General features: G+C 40.2%; 1 protein-coding gene across 7 annotated transcripts in view; it reads left to right on the top strand.

Annotated features, from left to right (window-relative positions):
- Nucleotides 1-18,182, top strand: part of unc13c (unc-13 homolog C (C. elegans)) — a 585,292-nt gene that overhangs the window by 479,944 nt on the left and 87,166 nt on the right. For all 7 annotated transcript variants that reach the window (XM_078530361.1, XM_078530365.1, XM_078530363.1 and 4 more), the window contains one exon: nucleotides 2,103-2,180. In XM_078530361.1, coding sequence (XP_078386487.1) covers nucleotides 2,103-2,180 — 78 coding nt within the window. The remainder of the gene's footprint in view (nucleotides 1-2,102; nucleotides 2,181-18,182) is intronic.

The following is an 18,182-nucleotide window of genomic DNA, read 5'->3' as shown; positions in this document are numbered from 1 at the left end:
CTGCCCTCACTTCTGGCTTGACGTGTGCTACACTGGACACCACCCAACCCCCATCCCCACTCTCAGCACATTGTCATGTTAAAATTCTCCCTGAATGTCAGTAGTCTGTTTAACAACAAAGTCTGACACTTCAGCCACCAAACATTGCACATCTCTGTGGCGAGAGGGCATTAGATAATGATCACAATAAAGAATCCTACCTGATGATGATTCGTCCCCCTGTCACCTAGGGGTGCTGCTCTACTTAAAGCAGTGTTATTGTCATCCTGGCTAAGATCAGCCAACTCATCACAGATCACAGGCCAACTTTTTCACCCATATGATTCAATGTCACACGAAAGGCAAATTGATTCAACTCATTTGTTCAAAAAGTTTCTGTTTTTATCAGTATCAACCATTATCTTCAGTTCTGCTGAAGGGTCATGAGGACTCAAAACGTCAACTCTTTTCTTCTCCGCCGATGCTGCCAGACCTGCTGAGTTTTTCCAGGTAATTCTGTTTTTGTTTTCAACCATTACAACTTGGTTTGAAGACATTCAGCAAAGTAAAATTAAGCATTCTTCTGATCATTTTAATTTTTCCCAATTCAGACTCTGACTTTGATTTCAACTCCCATCAGACCTTCATTAGGAGTGAGTCATTTCTTAAATTTATTTAAATGTTTCTGCAATCTTTATAATCATTCATCTCACTTCTAACACCTCCTCAGTGTCAACAGCAGTGATGCTTTCAACAATATGGTATTCAGAGAGATCTGCAGATTTAAAGAGCTGTGTCACATTATTTGATCATTTCCATTAGCTGCTTATTTTCTGTGATTTCATATAGAGATGCACAAGTAATCATAGCTCTGGGAAAACCCAGATATTTTTGTTTTTCCTCAAATGACTTTTGTTGTAATTATTTGATGGTTCACACCATGGATTTACCCCATAATAACTAGGCTTTGAAACTACCTTGTGCAAATATTGACACATGAATGCTTGACATAGCACTACGAAATTTCCTTGTCATTTTAACAGACCTGTTAAAATGGTGGTGAGGCGGGGGGCTTGCTTTATTTAAAGAAGACTTGCATGACAGGAGGGGAGAGACATGCACCATTTGTCCTGGTGATGCCACTGGCTAGTGTTCCTGTGAAGTGTTCGACAAGATTGATATTGCCATTTTGTAATTTGGTAATTAACTTGCCAAACTACCTTTCATGAACATCTTTTCCCTTTAAATACCTGTGCTTTGTAACACAGATTACTAATATTTTTATAAAGAATTTTGGATCTTGTGTTTAACTTTTTTTCTTGCAGGATCATGTAAATTATTATAAGGCCGAGGAATCATTTAATAAGATTGTAATTACGACCACTTTGATATATATCAACTAAATTGAATTGGGTCTGCCTAAAGAGAGAGATCTTATTTCATCTGTTATCTATAGCCAGTGTTTTTGCAGGAAGTGTTCTTTTAAGGAAAGAGTAAACAATTAATAAATGTATGACAGATTGATTTAAAATTTAGTCAGAAAATAATCAGGTTGGTATTTTCCATTATGTCTTGATTGCCCAGAAGAACCTTGCTTACAGTGCTTATCCATCTACCTCCATTCCATTAAAAAAAGTGTTTCTTTTTTTTAAACTGTAGTCTGTTTTTATAATAATGAATTAATGTTGTTACAAGGGGTGAGGTAACCTTAATCAATGACAGGTGCTGAAATGATGGGAGGTGGATGTAGAACTGTTAATGATATTGAGTATTGAGCAACTCAACTTAGAATGGTATGATACTTCAGAGTGAACAAGAGAAGGATTTTGAAGAAACTAGAAGCATTATTAGATGGAGGAGGGGTGGAATAAATATCTTTTACAGGGTGAGAGTTTATATATCACTTGTCAGCCTGAGATTGTCTTTCCGTAGAGATGAACTGGGTATTCCATCATTTCCTCTGTGTCTGACATTTGATTCAGTTGTTGTTTAATTATAGAAAAGATAGGCAAATCGTGTGCCTTCAACACTCTTGCATAATTTGTCTCAGACATTTCTGTGTGGAAATTCCAGTTGACACTGTCAGGCACTTCTAAATGATTTATTGATTGAACTTTTTGCAGCCTTGCATCCTGATGAACAACATCCAACAGTTGAGAGTCCAGCTCGAGAAAATGTTTGAGTCAATGGGTGGAAAAGAGGTCAGTACTTTTTGAAAATGTAGAAGGAAATCCATTAAATATGTATAGACATGACCAATAGCTTTCCAGTCTTTAATACCATGAATTACATCATTTGCTTTTTGCAGTCGTTAATTCTACCTTTTGTGGTAATGGTATATGCTTTATTATCAGTACCATGCTTCATTTTTTTCAAGTGCTATTTACAAATAGTAAGTTCCTGATTTCCTAATGGCTAGCTGTGTTTGTTATCGTGTAAGTAAACCTTTGTAAACATATTCTATATAGCATAGCTTGTTGCATGCTTTGTGCATCATCTGTAATTCGTTTTGTCTTTGTCCAATATTTTTGATCTGCATTCAACTGTGCTGCAGGAGGAAAGGGAAAATGCCTTCTGTAAGGTCTGTGTGAACAAGAATCATAATGGATAAATAAAGACAAATATTGAACTATATTTTTCTTGAACTAATTTAATGAGTCAATGTAAAACTGTTTTAGACAGTTGTGCTTGGCAATAACATTGACTGGCTGCCAAAGATAAATAGTGACTGAAACCAGTTTTAGCAATTTAAAAGTGTGATTATGGCTACCAACTACATTCACCATGTTTGACTACTGCTTAAATTCTAATGCATGCCACGCCATTGACACTGAAAGTAGCAGTCACTGCTGACAGATCATTTACACAGGTTTCACTGTATTGAGAAAGGATGCGCTACCGATTGTGTGTCTCTGTGTGGAAATATAAGGTCAAAGTTTAAACTTTAGGAAGTAGCATTTAAGTAAAATCCCCAAATTTGAGCTGTTCCAAAGTTCTATAAGTTTCATGAAACAAAATCTAATAGCTGGTTTGGTTTGCTTCTATTTTCTGTGTCTTATTTTTAAAGGTTGGAAGCAAAATTGTGCATTGCTCAGTTTAATGAACTGGTGACTTCAAGTCGTGGTTTCTGGAATTTTTTCTGTTTTTAAAAAAAAATCAACTTCATGCCCTTGTTGATATCAGAATCTTTAATTCTGTATGCAATTTTTTTGATTAGAATCATCTGATGTTGAAATCTCTTTGGGATGAAAGCATATCACACAATAAAGTGAATGGGCGGAATTTTATGGCCCCTTCAGCCAGCGGGATTTTCTGGTCGCGCTGAAGTCAATGGACTTTTGAAGGGCTCACTGCATTTTATGGCCGCGCCCCCACCACATCAGAGCCATAAAATTCCACCCAATACAAGCCCACAACGTATATTTGCCTTCCTAGAGGTTACACATAGTCTGGAGCATTGGTACTTGACACGTAACGATCTGCTTTAATAATATGTAGGGTTTTTAAAAAAAATATATACTTTATTCATAAAATATCTGGAAGAATATTACAACACATTTCTAAATCGCCATCACAAAAAGTGCAATCAGATTCAACTTTTACACGTGGATCACGAGGTGCTTCAATACAATCAATGAATATTACAGTCATTTCAATATGGTCATTACAGACAGTCAGGCAGTGCAATGGTATTGGAGTTATCAACATACATCATGTTGCACTCTGAGGTGCTTCAATACAGCTATGATACAATTAATATTCAATGCATACATTCATTGTGAGCCGTACAGCCCGAGGGGTCTATACAATTCCCAGCCCCTAGGTGCACTATGGCAGAAAGGTCTTAGACAGCAACCTTTCCCCATTGCACCTTTGTGGCGACTGCCCCAAGCTTTAGTGCGTCCCTCAGCGCATGGTCCTGGACCTTGGAATATGCCAGTCTGTAACACTCGGTCAGGGACAACTCTTTGCGCTGGAAGACCAACAAGTTTCGGGCAGACCAAAGAGCGTCTTTCACCGAGTTGATGATCCTCCAGCTGCAGTTGATGTTTGCCTCGGTGTGTGTCCCTGAGAACAGCCCGTAGAGCACAGAGTCCTGTGTCACAGAACTGCTCGGGATGAACCTCGACAGAAACCACTGCATCTCTCTCCAGACCTTCTTTGCAAAGGCACATTCCACAAGGAGGTGAACAACGGTCTTGTCCCCACCACAGCCACCTCAAGGGCAACGTGCAGAGGGGGTGAGACTCCTGGCGTGTTGGAAGGATCTGACGGGGAGGGCCTTTCCCAGCACCAGCCAAGCTACGTCTTGGTGCTTGTTGGAAAGTTCTGGCGATGAGCCATTCTGTCAAATGACTTTGACAGTCTGCTCAAGGAACCATCCAACAGGATCCACCATCTCCTTTTCCCACAGGGCCTGTAAGACGTTATATGCCGACCACTGCCTGATGGACTTGTGGTCAAAGGTGTTTCTCTGCATAAATTTTTCCACGAGGGACAGGTGGTACGGCACGGTCCAACTACTTGGAGCGTTCCGCGGCAGCGTGGCCAGACCCATCCTTCGCAACACTGGGGACAGGTAGAACCTCAGCACGTAGTGACACTTGGTATTTGTGTACCAAGTCTACGCACAGCTTGATGCAGCCGCACACAAAGGTGGCAATCAGGATCAGGGTGATGTTGGGCATGTTTTTTTCCCCCTTATCTAGAGGGTTGTACATTGCGTCCCTGATGACACAATCCATGTTCAACCTCCAGATAAAGCGAAAGAAGGCTCGGGTGATCGCCATCGCGCAGGAGTGTGGAATGGGCCGGACCTGAGCCACGTACAGCAACAGCGAGAGTGCCTCACACCTGATGACCAGGTTCTTACCTGCAATGGAGAGGGAACGTCGCTCCCACATGACAAGTTTTCTTTGCACCATAGACGCTCACTCCTTCCAGTTTCTGACGCATGCCCCGGTCCCTCCGAGCCATCTGACCTGACGGTGAAGGGGATAACGGATTGGTCAGCCCAGTTCCCAAAGAACATGGCCTCACTCTGGCCATGATTTACCTTGGCTCCTGAGACCAGTTCGAACTGGTGGCAGATGTGGATCAGTCTGCGCACTGACAGTGGATCTGAGCAGAAGACGGCGACATCGTCCATGTACAGGGAGGCTTTGACCTGAGTACCTCCACTGCTTGGGATTGTCACTCCTCCTATGCCCGGATCGTTCCTGATGGGCTCAGCAAAAGGTTCCATGCAACACACAAATATGACAGGGGAGAGAGGGCAGCCCTGCCTGACTCCACATTTAATAGGAAAGCTATCTGATTCCCACCCATTGATTGAGACTGCAATACTGATGTTAGTGTAGAGCAGTTGGATCCAGTTGCGGATTCTCTCCACAAACCCCATTTTGGAGAGCACATCTACCATGTAGGTGTGCGATATTCTGTCAAAGGCCTTCTCCTGATCCAGGCTGATGAGGCAGGTGTCCACACCACTGTCCTGCACATAGGCAATCGTATCCCTGAGTAGCGCAAGGCTTTAATAATATGTAGGTTCTTCAGTTGCAACATGTCTCATCAATATTGGCATATTTGAGTTAATCCATTAATGCTTTAGCTGTGTAGTCAACTGCCCACACTTTACATTTAGATTAGTTCAGGGAGTTTGCATAGTGGCATGCTCTAGCCTTATGAATGTGTTGGGGGAAAATAGCGTAATTGGAATTGTTTCATCAGAATCATTTTAACAAGTCCATCGATACCGTTTGAGATCCAATATGCAGATTACAAACACAATGACATGCACTTTGGGTAATAGGAAACTGCAGTTACTCTGGGGACTATCTAGTTGCTGGCATTCATCTTTTTTAAAATGCATTTTATTCCCCGTCCTTTATGAATTGCATGCTGATGTAATGAATAAAATAATCTATTGAATAATATTACCATACCTGTTCCAAATATGGTCAGCTATCTACAAAAATAAACTGCATGAAGACAATTAGTGGAATCATTGCATTCACAGTGAGTATTCCTCGGAGCTTGTTCTGAAAATAGAGTATACTTTAGGGGCTCGTCATATGTGAAGTTCATTCATGTCATCTGATGATTCACCTTTCCTAAGTCATTGTGGGGTTACACTCAACCTTGAGCAGGTCCCATTAGTCACATTACAAACCTCCAGCCTGGCCATCCCCTTTTGCTTTTGTTTCTATACATCTTGTCAATGCGAAAGAAAATCTTTTAATTATAAAAATTATAACCCAGAAGAAGTCTGTTTGCCTCATTGTGCTTGTGCCAGCATGAGACCTATACTGGTACAGTCTAATCTAATCACAATTCCTCACCCATTCCGTATCCCTTCAGATTTTTCATTTTCAAGAACAATATGCCTTTAACATGGAATATATCCTAAGCCTTTAAAGAGGGAGGGTAAGATATAAAAAAAAAGGGGGGAAAAGGAGCCATGGTTGAGGTGTTAGAATAGAGGACTGTAAAGCCTGGTTGAAAAGATGGCTTTTGATGCCCTTCTGTAAAAGAGTTGCAGAAAGTAAGGCATAAAGACTGAAAGGTCTGCCATGAATGATGGAGCAAAGCAAGTGGGACAGATTCAGAGTCAGAAGAGCAAGGGTTACTGCAGGGGAGGAGATTATTGCAGGTAGGACAAGGCCCTAAAGGAGTTTGAAAAACTGGCTAAGAAGTTCACATTCAGAGTTTGTAGCTGGGGTGCGGGGAAACAGGATGTTTGCAGATCAGTGGTAATAGAAGTGATGGGCAAACAGAGTTACGGCAGGACAGCGCACAGGCAGGTGTGTTTTGAAGAAGGTGGGATTTTTGGAGGGTCGAGAATATGAAGCCAACAAAGAGGACATCAGAAAAATCAAGTCCAGAAGAGACAAGGACATTATTAAGGGTTTCAGCAGCAACGAAGTGAGGTAGGGGTAGAGTTAGGCGTTTTTACTGAGGTGAAAGTAATCAATAGGATGTAGGAGGGCTCAAAGCTCAGTACAGCATTGAACATATGGTCACACTTTTACTCAGCATATTTATGGAAGCTGACCCTTACTGACTTTATACGCCTTTTTTTAATCTAAATTTTTCTTCAGTTTCTTTATTTCTTTAATTATGGCACCTCAGACTATGATTCATTTCCTTTATACCAATTTGGGATGTGTCTATTTCATATTTAAACATTTCCTACTGCTGATCTACTGTTTCACCTGCCTTTTTATCCAGCCAATTAATCTGAACTACAATCTCTGTTTTAGTCCAACTGGATAATTTTCAGGTCAAAACTATTTACTCCAATTCCATGTGACCAGCTAGGCTCTGGTTATTATTTCCTCTGTTTTCTGCTCCGGTTACCTTCATGACCTGCTTCATTAACCAGACCCAACATTGAATCCTTCCTAGTTGAATGTGCAGGGTCTCATTACAGAAATATTCTAGGTGCACTCTGAACCCATCTTCAACATTTTCTTATCCTGACCTTGTGTACCTAGGCCCTGAGTAAAGAAATTGTTATATTAATTTGCACTTATGCTCTGAACCTGAAACCAAAATAAACCATTTAAGCTTGGAAATAGCTGAGAGTGATGTTATGGCACACAATGTATCAAATACCAGGTTCTCTATTTTAACAGAGGCATTCATCCATTTAAAATAAATAAACTAATGCCCATTTAAGAGAGCAGAGAGAATAATTTGAAAAGAACATGTTAAATATTTATATGAAAACTTTGCTCCCAGTAACTTCTAATAGTCCCTCAAACAACTAATGTGAGTACAGAGCATTTTTAAATAAAAAAAAAATCCTGTTCAGTTCAAAATTCTGCTCCTTCAAGTTGCTACAGGAAAGAGAGCTGCCATGAACATGCAGTACCCATTGCAGACAGCACGTGCCAGAAACCCTCCCATTGGATTATACACAGGAATGCCTTTATCTGAGGCTCCGATATCTGTTACGTTTGCGCTCAGCGCTGGTTTTGATGTTTAATTTATCGCAAAGTTTCATTTCTAAAATGGATCCTGTGTCTTCGAGGTCAGTACTTCAACCTTATTTTCAACTTGATAATGGATCAAAACCCTGTGACCCGTGGGTACCACAAGGATCAGTGCTTGGCCCCAGGGCTATTCATAATCTATATCAATGATTTGGATGCGGGGATTAAATGCAACATTTCCAAGCTTGCAGATGACACAAAACTAATTGAAGCGTGAGTTGTGAGGGGGATGCAAAGATGCTTCAAGGGGATTTGGAGAGGCTAAGCAAGTGGGGATAAAAATCTCTATCAAACATACAAAATTCTTACAAGGCTCAACAAGGCAGATTCAGGAAGGATACTTCCCCTGGCTGGAGGGGGGGTCTAGAACCAGGGGACGCAGTCTCAGTATAAGGGGCAGGCCATTTAGGACTGAGCTGAGGAGGAATATTTTCACACAGAGGCTGATGAATCTTTGGAATTCTCTGCCCCAGAGAACTGTGGAGGCTCAGTCGTTGAGTATGTTCAAGACAGAGACTGATTGATAGATTTTTACACATCACAAACATCAAGGGATATGGGGATAGTGCAGGAAAATGGTGTTGAAGTAGATGATCAGCCATGATCTCAGAGTGGTGGAGTGGGTTCGAAGGGCTGAATGGACTACTCCTGCTCCTATTTCTTTTATGTTCTCATGTTATTTTGGTTAATAACTACAAGTCCTTAATTAGATTCACCACAAACTTTCCTCTTCAGTGCTATCATTTTGTTAACTCTGTCTTCAGTGAACTTCCTATCGTCTTTTACAAACTTTTTCCTTCCTTCAGCACTTTTGTAGAAAATGGATTCTGCTGCACAAAACACTGTTTCAGTCCAACTCAGCTAATCTTATTGACACACAGTGCTGTCTGGCTGATGTAGGGATGGGTTAGCCTAAGAGAATCACATTGTACTACTAGCCCAGTGACATTACCACTATGCCACCATCTCCCCTATTATTACTCATAATAGAATATCAGTGTGGCCTGTAGTTACCAACTGTGCTATGTATCGAAATAAATGAAGCAGGAGTTAGCAGTATCATTTGAGATGTGGATATTTAGTCATCATATTTAATATTTGTCAGAGAGTAAAATTAAATTGGTTAAATTTGGTGACTTCAACTTATAGCAGGCTCCTCACCCTAAGTGCAAAGTCGGGAAATGACCCCAACATTCTTCAGCCTGTGCGCAGTGAATATTTGACTATTATCTGAGTGTAAAGTCAATAGTTAATAGTAATATTTAGTACTTTATGTTAGACTTAATAAAGAAATATTACCATTGAGAGATAACTGGTTGTAATGGTCCCGTGACTGAAATTATGTGGGACTGGATTTTTGGTCCCCTGTCAGGGCCAGAGCCAGGGCCAGAGATTCATGGGAGCTAAAAATAGTCCTGCCAGTTAGTGTACTGGCTCCATCCTTCGTTCATGCCATCATTGAAGAGGCAGGATTGGGGGCTGGCAGTGCGTAGCCCATCAGACTCATTAAAAGCCTCATTGAGGCCCTTTAAAGGAGGCCAACTTGAATTTTCCACGCGTCCTCCAGGTTCCCATATGCAACAGGGGGCCCAGTTTTGGTTCCTGCAGAGATGTAGAAGCCCTCCCTGCCTGCTTTGGGTGTAGGAGCAACCACAGGCTGTCCTAAGAGAGTTTCCAAACCCCCACCCTCCCAAAAACACCTCCTCTCGGGCCCCAATCCTCAACAGTGGTGGCCTGATTGCTGAATCTATTTTTAATTAAAGGTTTAAAGAAGTTGGAGAGAGGGCATCTCCATCCTGATGCACCCTCACTCTTTCTTACCATCTATTATAGCCTACTACTTCTTTCAAGCTGATTGACCCTTCAAATTCAAGAGCCTGCCCACACCCCTTAAATGGACAGCAACCTTCCCTTTGGCCATTAATTAGTAACCCTGTGGAAAATCACAGATAAGAGACGACTACCTCCCCCACCCCAAGGGTGAGTTCAGGACCTCAAAACAGTTGTGATCTATGTTTCCCACCCCTAGAGGGAAAATATAGCCTATAAAGTGAAAAATCAAACTCAAATAGCCATAGTTTACAATAACACCAACTTTTCTTAGTTCCTTGCTATTTTAATAGCTCAGTTTGATACTGCATTGCACTAAATCAGTGGGATTTTGCTTCTCGGGTTAAAACTGGTCTAATGAGCATCCGCTGCAATATGAAATACCTTAACTATATAACAATAGCAAAAAGAGTAGTAAGCCTGAGGATTGGAAGAACCTGAGAGTTCAGCCAAGAATGACCAAGAAATTGATGAAGAAAGTGAAACAAGAATAAGAGATTAAACTAGCAAGAGACATCAAAACAAATGGTAAAAGCTTCTATAGGTCTGTTTAAAGGAAGATATTAATGAAAGTAAATTTGGGTCCCTTAGAGGCAGAGACAGAAGAAATTATAATAGGGAATAAGGAAATGGCGGAGACATTAAGCAAATACTTTGTACCCCTCTTCACGGTAGAAGATGCAAAAAACATTCTACAAAACATGACGAACCAAGGGTTTAATGAAAAAGGAACTTAAAAATATTATTGTTAGTAAAGTTATAGTACTTGAAAAATTAATGGGCTTAACGCAGACAAATCTGCATCCTAAGGTTTTAAAAGAGGTAGCTACAGAGATGCATTAGTTTTGACCTTCCAGAATCCCCTGGATTCTAGAGCAGTCCGTCAAATGGAAGATAGCAAATGTATCACATTGTTCAAGAAAGGAGGAGGGAGAAGGCATCCATGGGCCAGTTAGCATGACATCAGTATTAGGGAAAATGCTATAATCTATTAATAGGAACATGATAAAATACCTAGAATCATAATATGAATAGGCAGAGTTAACATGGATTTATGAAAGGGAAATTACATTTGAAAAACCTCTTAGAGTTTTTTGACATTGTAGCTAGCAGGGAACCAGTGGATGTCGTGTATTTGAATTTTCGACATGGTGTCAAACAGGAGTTTGCTGCACAAAATTAGAGATTGTGGGCAATATATTAGCATCGATTGAGGATTAGTTAATGGTTAGAAAACCAAAAGCAGGAATAAAAGGGCGATTTTTGAGTTGGCAGGCTGTAATTAGTGAGGTACCGCATGGATCAGTGTTGGAGTGTCAGCTATTTACAATCTATATCACTGTTTAGATGAGGGGACCACAATGCATCCAGGTTACAAAGCTAGATGGGAAAGTAAGCTGTGAAAAGGATACAAAGAGGCTGCAGAGGGATACAAACGGATTAAGTGACTGGGCAAGAATGTAATGGACATAAATAATGTGTATCCACTTTGGAAGGAGTAGAATATCAGATATATTTTAAATGGTGAGAGACTGGGAAATATTGGTATTCAGAGGGACTTGGGTGTCCTTGTACATGAATCACAGAAAATTGATATGCAAGTACAGCAAGCAATTGGGGAAGCGAATGGTATGTTAGCCTTTATTACAAAGGGATTGGAGTTTGAGTGAAGTCTTCCTGCAATTGTAATTGCACCCAAAACACTGATCCATGTGGTACCTCACTAATTACAGTCCGCCAACTCAAAAATGACCCTTTTATTCCTGCTCTCTATTTTCTAACCGTTAACTAATGCTCAATCCATTCTAATATATTGCCCACAATCTCCAATTTTGTCCTAATTTTGTGCAGCAACCTCCTGTTTGACACCATATCAAAAATCCAAATATGCTACATCCACTGGTTCCCCCTTATCTACCTTGTTAACTACAATGTCAAAAAACCCTCCCTTTCGTAAATCCATGTTAACTCTGCCTATTCATATTATAATTCTAGGTGTTCTGTAACAAAAGGGCCTTCATGAGACCACAGCCTGAGTACTGTGTACATTTTTGGTCTCCCTACCTAAGGAAAGGTATACTTGTCTTAGAAACAGAACAGAGGTTCACTAGATTGATTCCTGGATGATTTGATTGTCCTATGAGGAGAAATTGAGCAGACTAGGCTTATATTCTTTTGAGTTTAGTGGAATGAGAGGTGATATAATTGAAACATATAAAATTCTGAAGAGGTTTGAACGTTAGATGATGGGAGGATATTTTCCCTAGTTTAGGAGTCTAAAACTAGGGGCCGTAGTCTCAGAATAGGGGTTGGTCATTTGGGGCTGAAATAAGGGAATATTTCTTCACTCAAAGGGCTGTGAATCTTTGGAATTTTCTACCCCATGGAGTGGTGAATGCTCAGTTGTTGAATATATTCACAACAGAGATTATCAGATTTTTTGGATACTAAGGGAATCGAGGAATATGGCAATAGTGCAAGAAGGTGGAGTTGAGGTAAAAGATCAGCCACAGAAGTGTCAGACAATGATGATCTCCATCAAGAGAGAATATAACCATCTCCCCTGGACACTCAATGGCATTACTGTTGCTGAATTCCCCACCATCAACAATGTGAGGATTACTGTTGGCCAGAAAGCCGAACTGGACCAGCCATATAAATCCTGTGGCTGAGAGCAAGTCAGAGGCTGGGGATTCTGCAGTGAATAACTCACCACCTGACTCCCTAAAGCCTGTCCACCATCTACAAGGCACAAATCTGGAATTAATGGAATACCCTTCACTTGCTTGGATGAGTGCAGCTCCAACAACACTCGAGAAGCTCAACACCTCATTCACCACCTTAAACATTAACTCCCTCCGCCACCATAGAAAATGGCAGCAGTGTGCACCATCTGCAAGATGCACTGCAGCAACTTGCTGAGCCTCTTTCAACAGCACCTTCCAAACTCGTGACCCCCACCACCCTAGAAGGACAAGGGCAGCAGACGCATGGGAACACCACCACCTGTGTGCCTCCAAGCCACACAACATCCTGATTTGGAAGTATATCGCTATCCCTCGTGTCGATGGGTCAAAAACCTGGAACTCCCTGCCCAACAGCACTGTGGATGTACCCACACCACATGGACTGCAGCGGTTCAAGAGATGGAACACCACCTCCTTATCAAGAGAAATTAGGGATGAACAACAAATGCTGGCCCTGCCTGCAACGCCCACATCCCAGGAAAGAATTTTAAAAAAAGAGAAGCAGGTTTGAAGGGCCAAAAAGTCTATTCCTATTTCTATTCCCTATATTCTTACATTTTTTTTTAACCTTGGTCCTTGGCTGTCTTTGTCAATGGATTTTCAAGGTACATTGATAAATCCCTTAACTTGCCCTTCCTCTCATATCTCAAATAATCCCGTGCTTGTAAATATAATGCATTATGTATCATGATGCATTTGGCACAACTCGAGAATTTAATGTCTTCTACAGTTTGGCATCTGTCTTGCAGATGAAATGGAAACATAATGTACATCTCTGAATATTAATATATTGAATCCTCCTTTTATGGTGCACTATAGCATGAACACTTTCTCATGATGCCTCAGGCACAGTGCTACAATATTTAATCGGACATCCGGTTGATTATTAGAACAACTGATTCATATGATTTCAGGCAGACTAACGCCTGAGGTCCCATCCTGAATTCTGGCCTACATATCAATGTATTAAAAGCAATTGCAGATTTTTTTGTAACTTGCTCTATTATGTAAATCTTATTGAATCAGATTTATGTTGCTAAATCTGAACTTGTTGACTGCTGAAGGCCAGAATGTGCACATTGATTCTTCAAAAATCATATATTATTACGTATTGGAATACTTGGGAGGGAAATTTGAGCAAATTAACTCCTCGTGAATAGCCTTTGAGTAGGTTAGTTTCGCTATGTTAAATGAAACATGCGCAAATAAATCCACACGATGAATCGACCCAAGCAGCCACATTCTCTATCAATTACTTTCAATAAATGAATAGCATTTTTTTCATATGTGCTCAAGGATTAAATTTCCAATATTAAGCCAGCAGTATTTTGTGAGCCTTATCAAATAATTTAAAGCAATTTAGGCACTGTCATTCCTGGCTTTACAAGTTTTAGTAAAAAGATGCAAGTAAATAGTGATGGGACTTAGGCAGAGGACATTGAAAGGCTAGTCATCTGCAGCTAATGTTCTCAGGATTCTCATTCTTCAATATAGATTAATGAGCATTATCAAAAAGTGCAAAAGTCAATTTTTGGCTGTTCAGGAAGACAAAGAGAATTTGCATTTATATACCAGCTTATCTTGTGTCTGGGAAATGTCAAGAAGTGCAATTAATTGTTCTTTTGGAGTGCAGTCACTGGTATTACATTGTTATTAAAATTAAGGTCATTAAACCAGAGATACACGCTCAAATTGAAAAATGAGCACTTATTCCTGGTCAAATCTGGCATTAATGCATTTCAGGTGTAGCAAAATTTCTAAGCATTAACCACAGCAATGGCAAAAATACATAGTGTAGAGAAGCCTTACGCCAGGTAGTGCAGGTGTAATGGCCATTAGTGGACATACCACATTGGAGGAAGAGAGTAGCCCAGGACCAGAGAGAAATGCTACTTAAGCATGGCACAGGAATAATGCAGGAGGAATCTGTTCACCAGGGAGGCCATGACTGAGGCACACCAACCGGTCCGTGAAGATCGTCATGGAAAGCCAGCCATCTGCAGTGCACTATATATAGCAGTGAGTGTCACCATTGTCATCAACTTGAACGCTGAAGGTCTATTCCAGAGTTAACGGGTGAGATTTTAACTCAGAACACATTAACTTACACAGAAGTAAAATCAGGCCCAAACACTTAGCTTTCCTTTGAGCCAACTGAACTTTTGCAATGAAAAGATAAAATCTGCAGATTGTCAACCTAGATTTTCCTGCTCGAGTCCCGGACTGGGACTTGAACCCATAAATTTCTGACTCAGAGGCAAGAGTGCTACCAACTGAACCACTGGTGACACTTCAAAACTGTAAAGCTAAACAAATTCTATTTAATTCTGCATGGTAGAGGTGTATGCATTCAATCTTGATTGTTGTGAACTTCCCTTAAATGCAGCTCACTAGCAGATGCACCTCTAACTGAAGGAGTGGAGCTGATGTATAGCTGTATAGGCGCCTGGCAAGCTGCAAGTGAACCAGAAATCATGCTGCGTCTGTTTACAACTAACCCAGAAGCACCTGCATTAATGCCCATGGGTCTCCTCAGCTGGGCTAGTTGCTTTGTGTCATCCCATCTGACAGATGACAACACATATATCTGGGTGTTCAAGTACTTACTGTCATGCACAAGAGGGTGTGTGACCTCTCAATATGCTGCTGTACCAGTCTCTGTTTCAAAGCATTACCATATCACATACAGTTCGGGAGAGGCATACAGCATGCTCAATCTCTGCTCTGCACCAGCTCTTTCCTCTTCACCCACCCTCACTACTATCCTTTCTTAGCCATGCGTAGTGCTTATGTACCTGTGTTAGCAACTACTTGAACGAGAGGTGCAACTCTTCTTCTTCAACTGGAGGCTGACTTGTGTTCTCTTGCTCTGTGAAGAAAGCAACTTATAAATTATGCATAAGTGTACTTAAACTCATAGATACTGCAGTCACATGTTTTACTGTGCACTGTGGACATGTTCATTTAGCATATCATAAAATATCTGACTAATAGGATTCAGAGTTCCTTACTATCCTTTAATCTCCACAGACTACATATCTTCTGAACACACTGTCCTGAACAGACTGACAATAGCTTGCTCATATGCCATTAGGGGTTTACAAGGTGACTAACACCACCTGTTCCATTGTACAGCATACCCCTTCAGTCATTAAAGATTGAGAAAGAGTGATTTGGCTCTCAGGCCTTCCCATTAGGATGCACATAAAGTTATTTACATAGTCCTGCTATTTTCAGTTCTATTACTTCGTTACATCCTTGCTAACGTTACGCTCTGTAGGTGTAGCTTTTTGCATGTCCCTTTTTTTACAACTACAACTTTCCACCATGTGTATATTTGTCTCCCGCTACTACTTTGCATAAATAGTTATGCTTTACCTTCCTGTTCTTTCATGCAACCTTCCTCATTCACTGCAAGAGATCAGAGTTTCTGATTTTCAGAATCTGCTCTGATGATTGCCTTCCAATTTACATATTCCTTCTTGCCAAACGTTGCGGTACTTGCTAGGAGAGTTCACCAGGGCTTGCAAGGATTTATCAGTGAGGATATGTTTTTCCCTGTTGGCATTGTACTATTTTCTATTATTATTGTGAATTAACCGATTAGAGTAACAAATAATCTACTCATTTGTTTGTAAATTTATAAAAAACAATTTACTCATTGACTGGTTTTTAAAAATCGATAAAGAATCATGATTACAAGTGCATCCTGATTGGCTCGGTTTTTATTGTGCAAATGAAATCAGATATTTGAGAATCTCATATTTTGCAAGCGTATATTCCCATAATTTCATTACCAGTTCATTAATTTGTACAAAACATGGATATTTTGCCAATTTTTTTAAAAAAAGGCAATGTCAGGCCTTTAAGAAACTCTAATGACTCTTAACTGCAATGTTTTAAGAGGAGGTTGTGTACGTTTAAAATTAAAGTTAATCAATTGCACACTTTTAAATTAGACTGCAAATTTAAATAAAAGCTATGTTACATAGATTCTATCCTCATTTCTGATATTTTTGAAATCAGCAGTAAAAAAAGCAACTTACATTTGTACAGTGCATTTACTGTAGATAATTGCCTTTACTGTAGATAATTGCCCCCAAGGCACTTGGGTCATAATCAAATAAAAATAGATGCAGAAGCAAAGAAGGAGATATTAGGAGGACTGACCAAAAGCTTGTTTACGAAGGGTTTTAAGGAAAGTCAGGTTAAAGGAGCAGAGGGAGAGGAGAGGCTAAGGTAGGTAATTCCGCAGCTTTGGGAAGGAAACATCTGAAGGTACAGTCACCAGTTGCGGGGTAAAGTGGAGGGAGGGATGCACAAGAGGCCAGAGTGGGAGGAATGGAGAGTTCTAGGGAAATGGTAGGACTGGAGGAGGTTACAGATACAGGTAGGGGCAAACCATAAAGTGATTTAAATATGAGACAACTAATTCCACCAGAAAAGTGAGAGATTTGCACACATTGATTATTGCTTAATGAAACAAGTAGGTGAATAAGATTGCACAAATTTTTTGCAATCATTTATAACTGATATATAATCACTACAGAGCAAAACTCTGTAAGACTCTCAGCAAAGCCTGTGGGGATTAATATGCATGCTGTGGTGTGATACAGTGATATAGCAACTCCCTGCAGCATCAGATTGTCAATACACGAGCCTGTTTCTCATTAACATAATTTTTGGCTTGGTAGACTGGCCCGCACCAAATTTACAGTTATTATACCTTTCTCAATACTTGATTCATGCTGTTGGTTTTCTGAGTTCATCCGACATAAACTAAATGAAATGTCACAGTATTTTAACTGATTTGTCAGGAAGTGATGAAATCTGACCCTTCAATAGGATTATCAAATTCCTGTGAAATGTATATCTGGTTATCACTGTTTCGAGGAAATGCTGATGCACTTGTTTTTTTTTGTTCAAAATCTGTTTCAAGGTCATGAAAATAATTCACTTGCATAGTAAACATTTTCCTAGCAAGCACAAGGCTTGGCCATTGTCGGTGTACTGAAATGGTTTAAGAGCATCAAAGTTAGCAGATCTGTTTTGCACTGCAGTTTACCTCTCAATTCCCTTGTTTAAAATGTCCCTCCACACAGCATCTGATGCCAGATGACGGATTGTTTAGCCAGCAGTTAGCTATATTATACCAACCAGCCTTGTCAATACCCAAAATTGGAGCACCATTAGACACGTTTAATGAGGCATCAAGTGTCAAGGTAGAAAAATTAAGTGGGCAGATATGGGGCATGCCATGAAAGAGGTTTCCATTAAAAAAGGACCTAAACTTATTAATGTGTGAGAAGGGTGATTGGCCAAGAAAAGATACACCCTTTCTTTTGAAAACCTTTTGCACAGATTTATTGCATATCCCCAAAAAAGAATACTGGTGACCCTTGCTTCATGTCTTGGCTTATCGTCATGTTTTATGGTGTGTTGATGTGGTTGGGTAAGCCATTGTGTGAGATTAGATGTATTATATTTAAAAAAAAAGGGTTTTGATTTGATAAGTCTGACAGCAGTCTAAAGCTTCTTAATTTACAATGTACAGAATAATCAGATCAGATCAGTTCTGAAATAGCATGCTGCTGGTGCTTGGTGGGTAAATGGGGTCACCCATGCAATA

Source organism: Cetorhinus maximus, chromosome 26, assembly GCF_964194155.1.
Source record: "Cetorhinus maximus chromosome 26, sCetMax3.hap1.1, whole genome shotgun sequence".
Taxonomy (NCBI): domain Eukaryota; kingdom Metazoa; phylum Chordata; class Chondrichthyes; order Lamniformes; family Cetorhinidae; genus Cetorhinus; species Cetorhinus maximus.
This window is presented reverse-complemented; position numbering and strand designations above follow the sequence as displayed.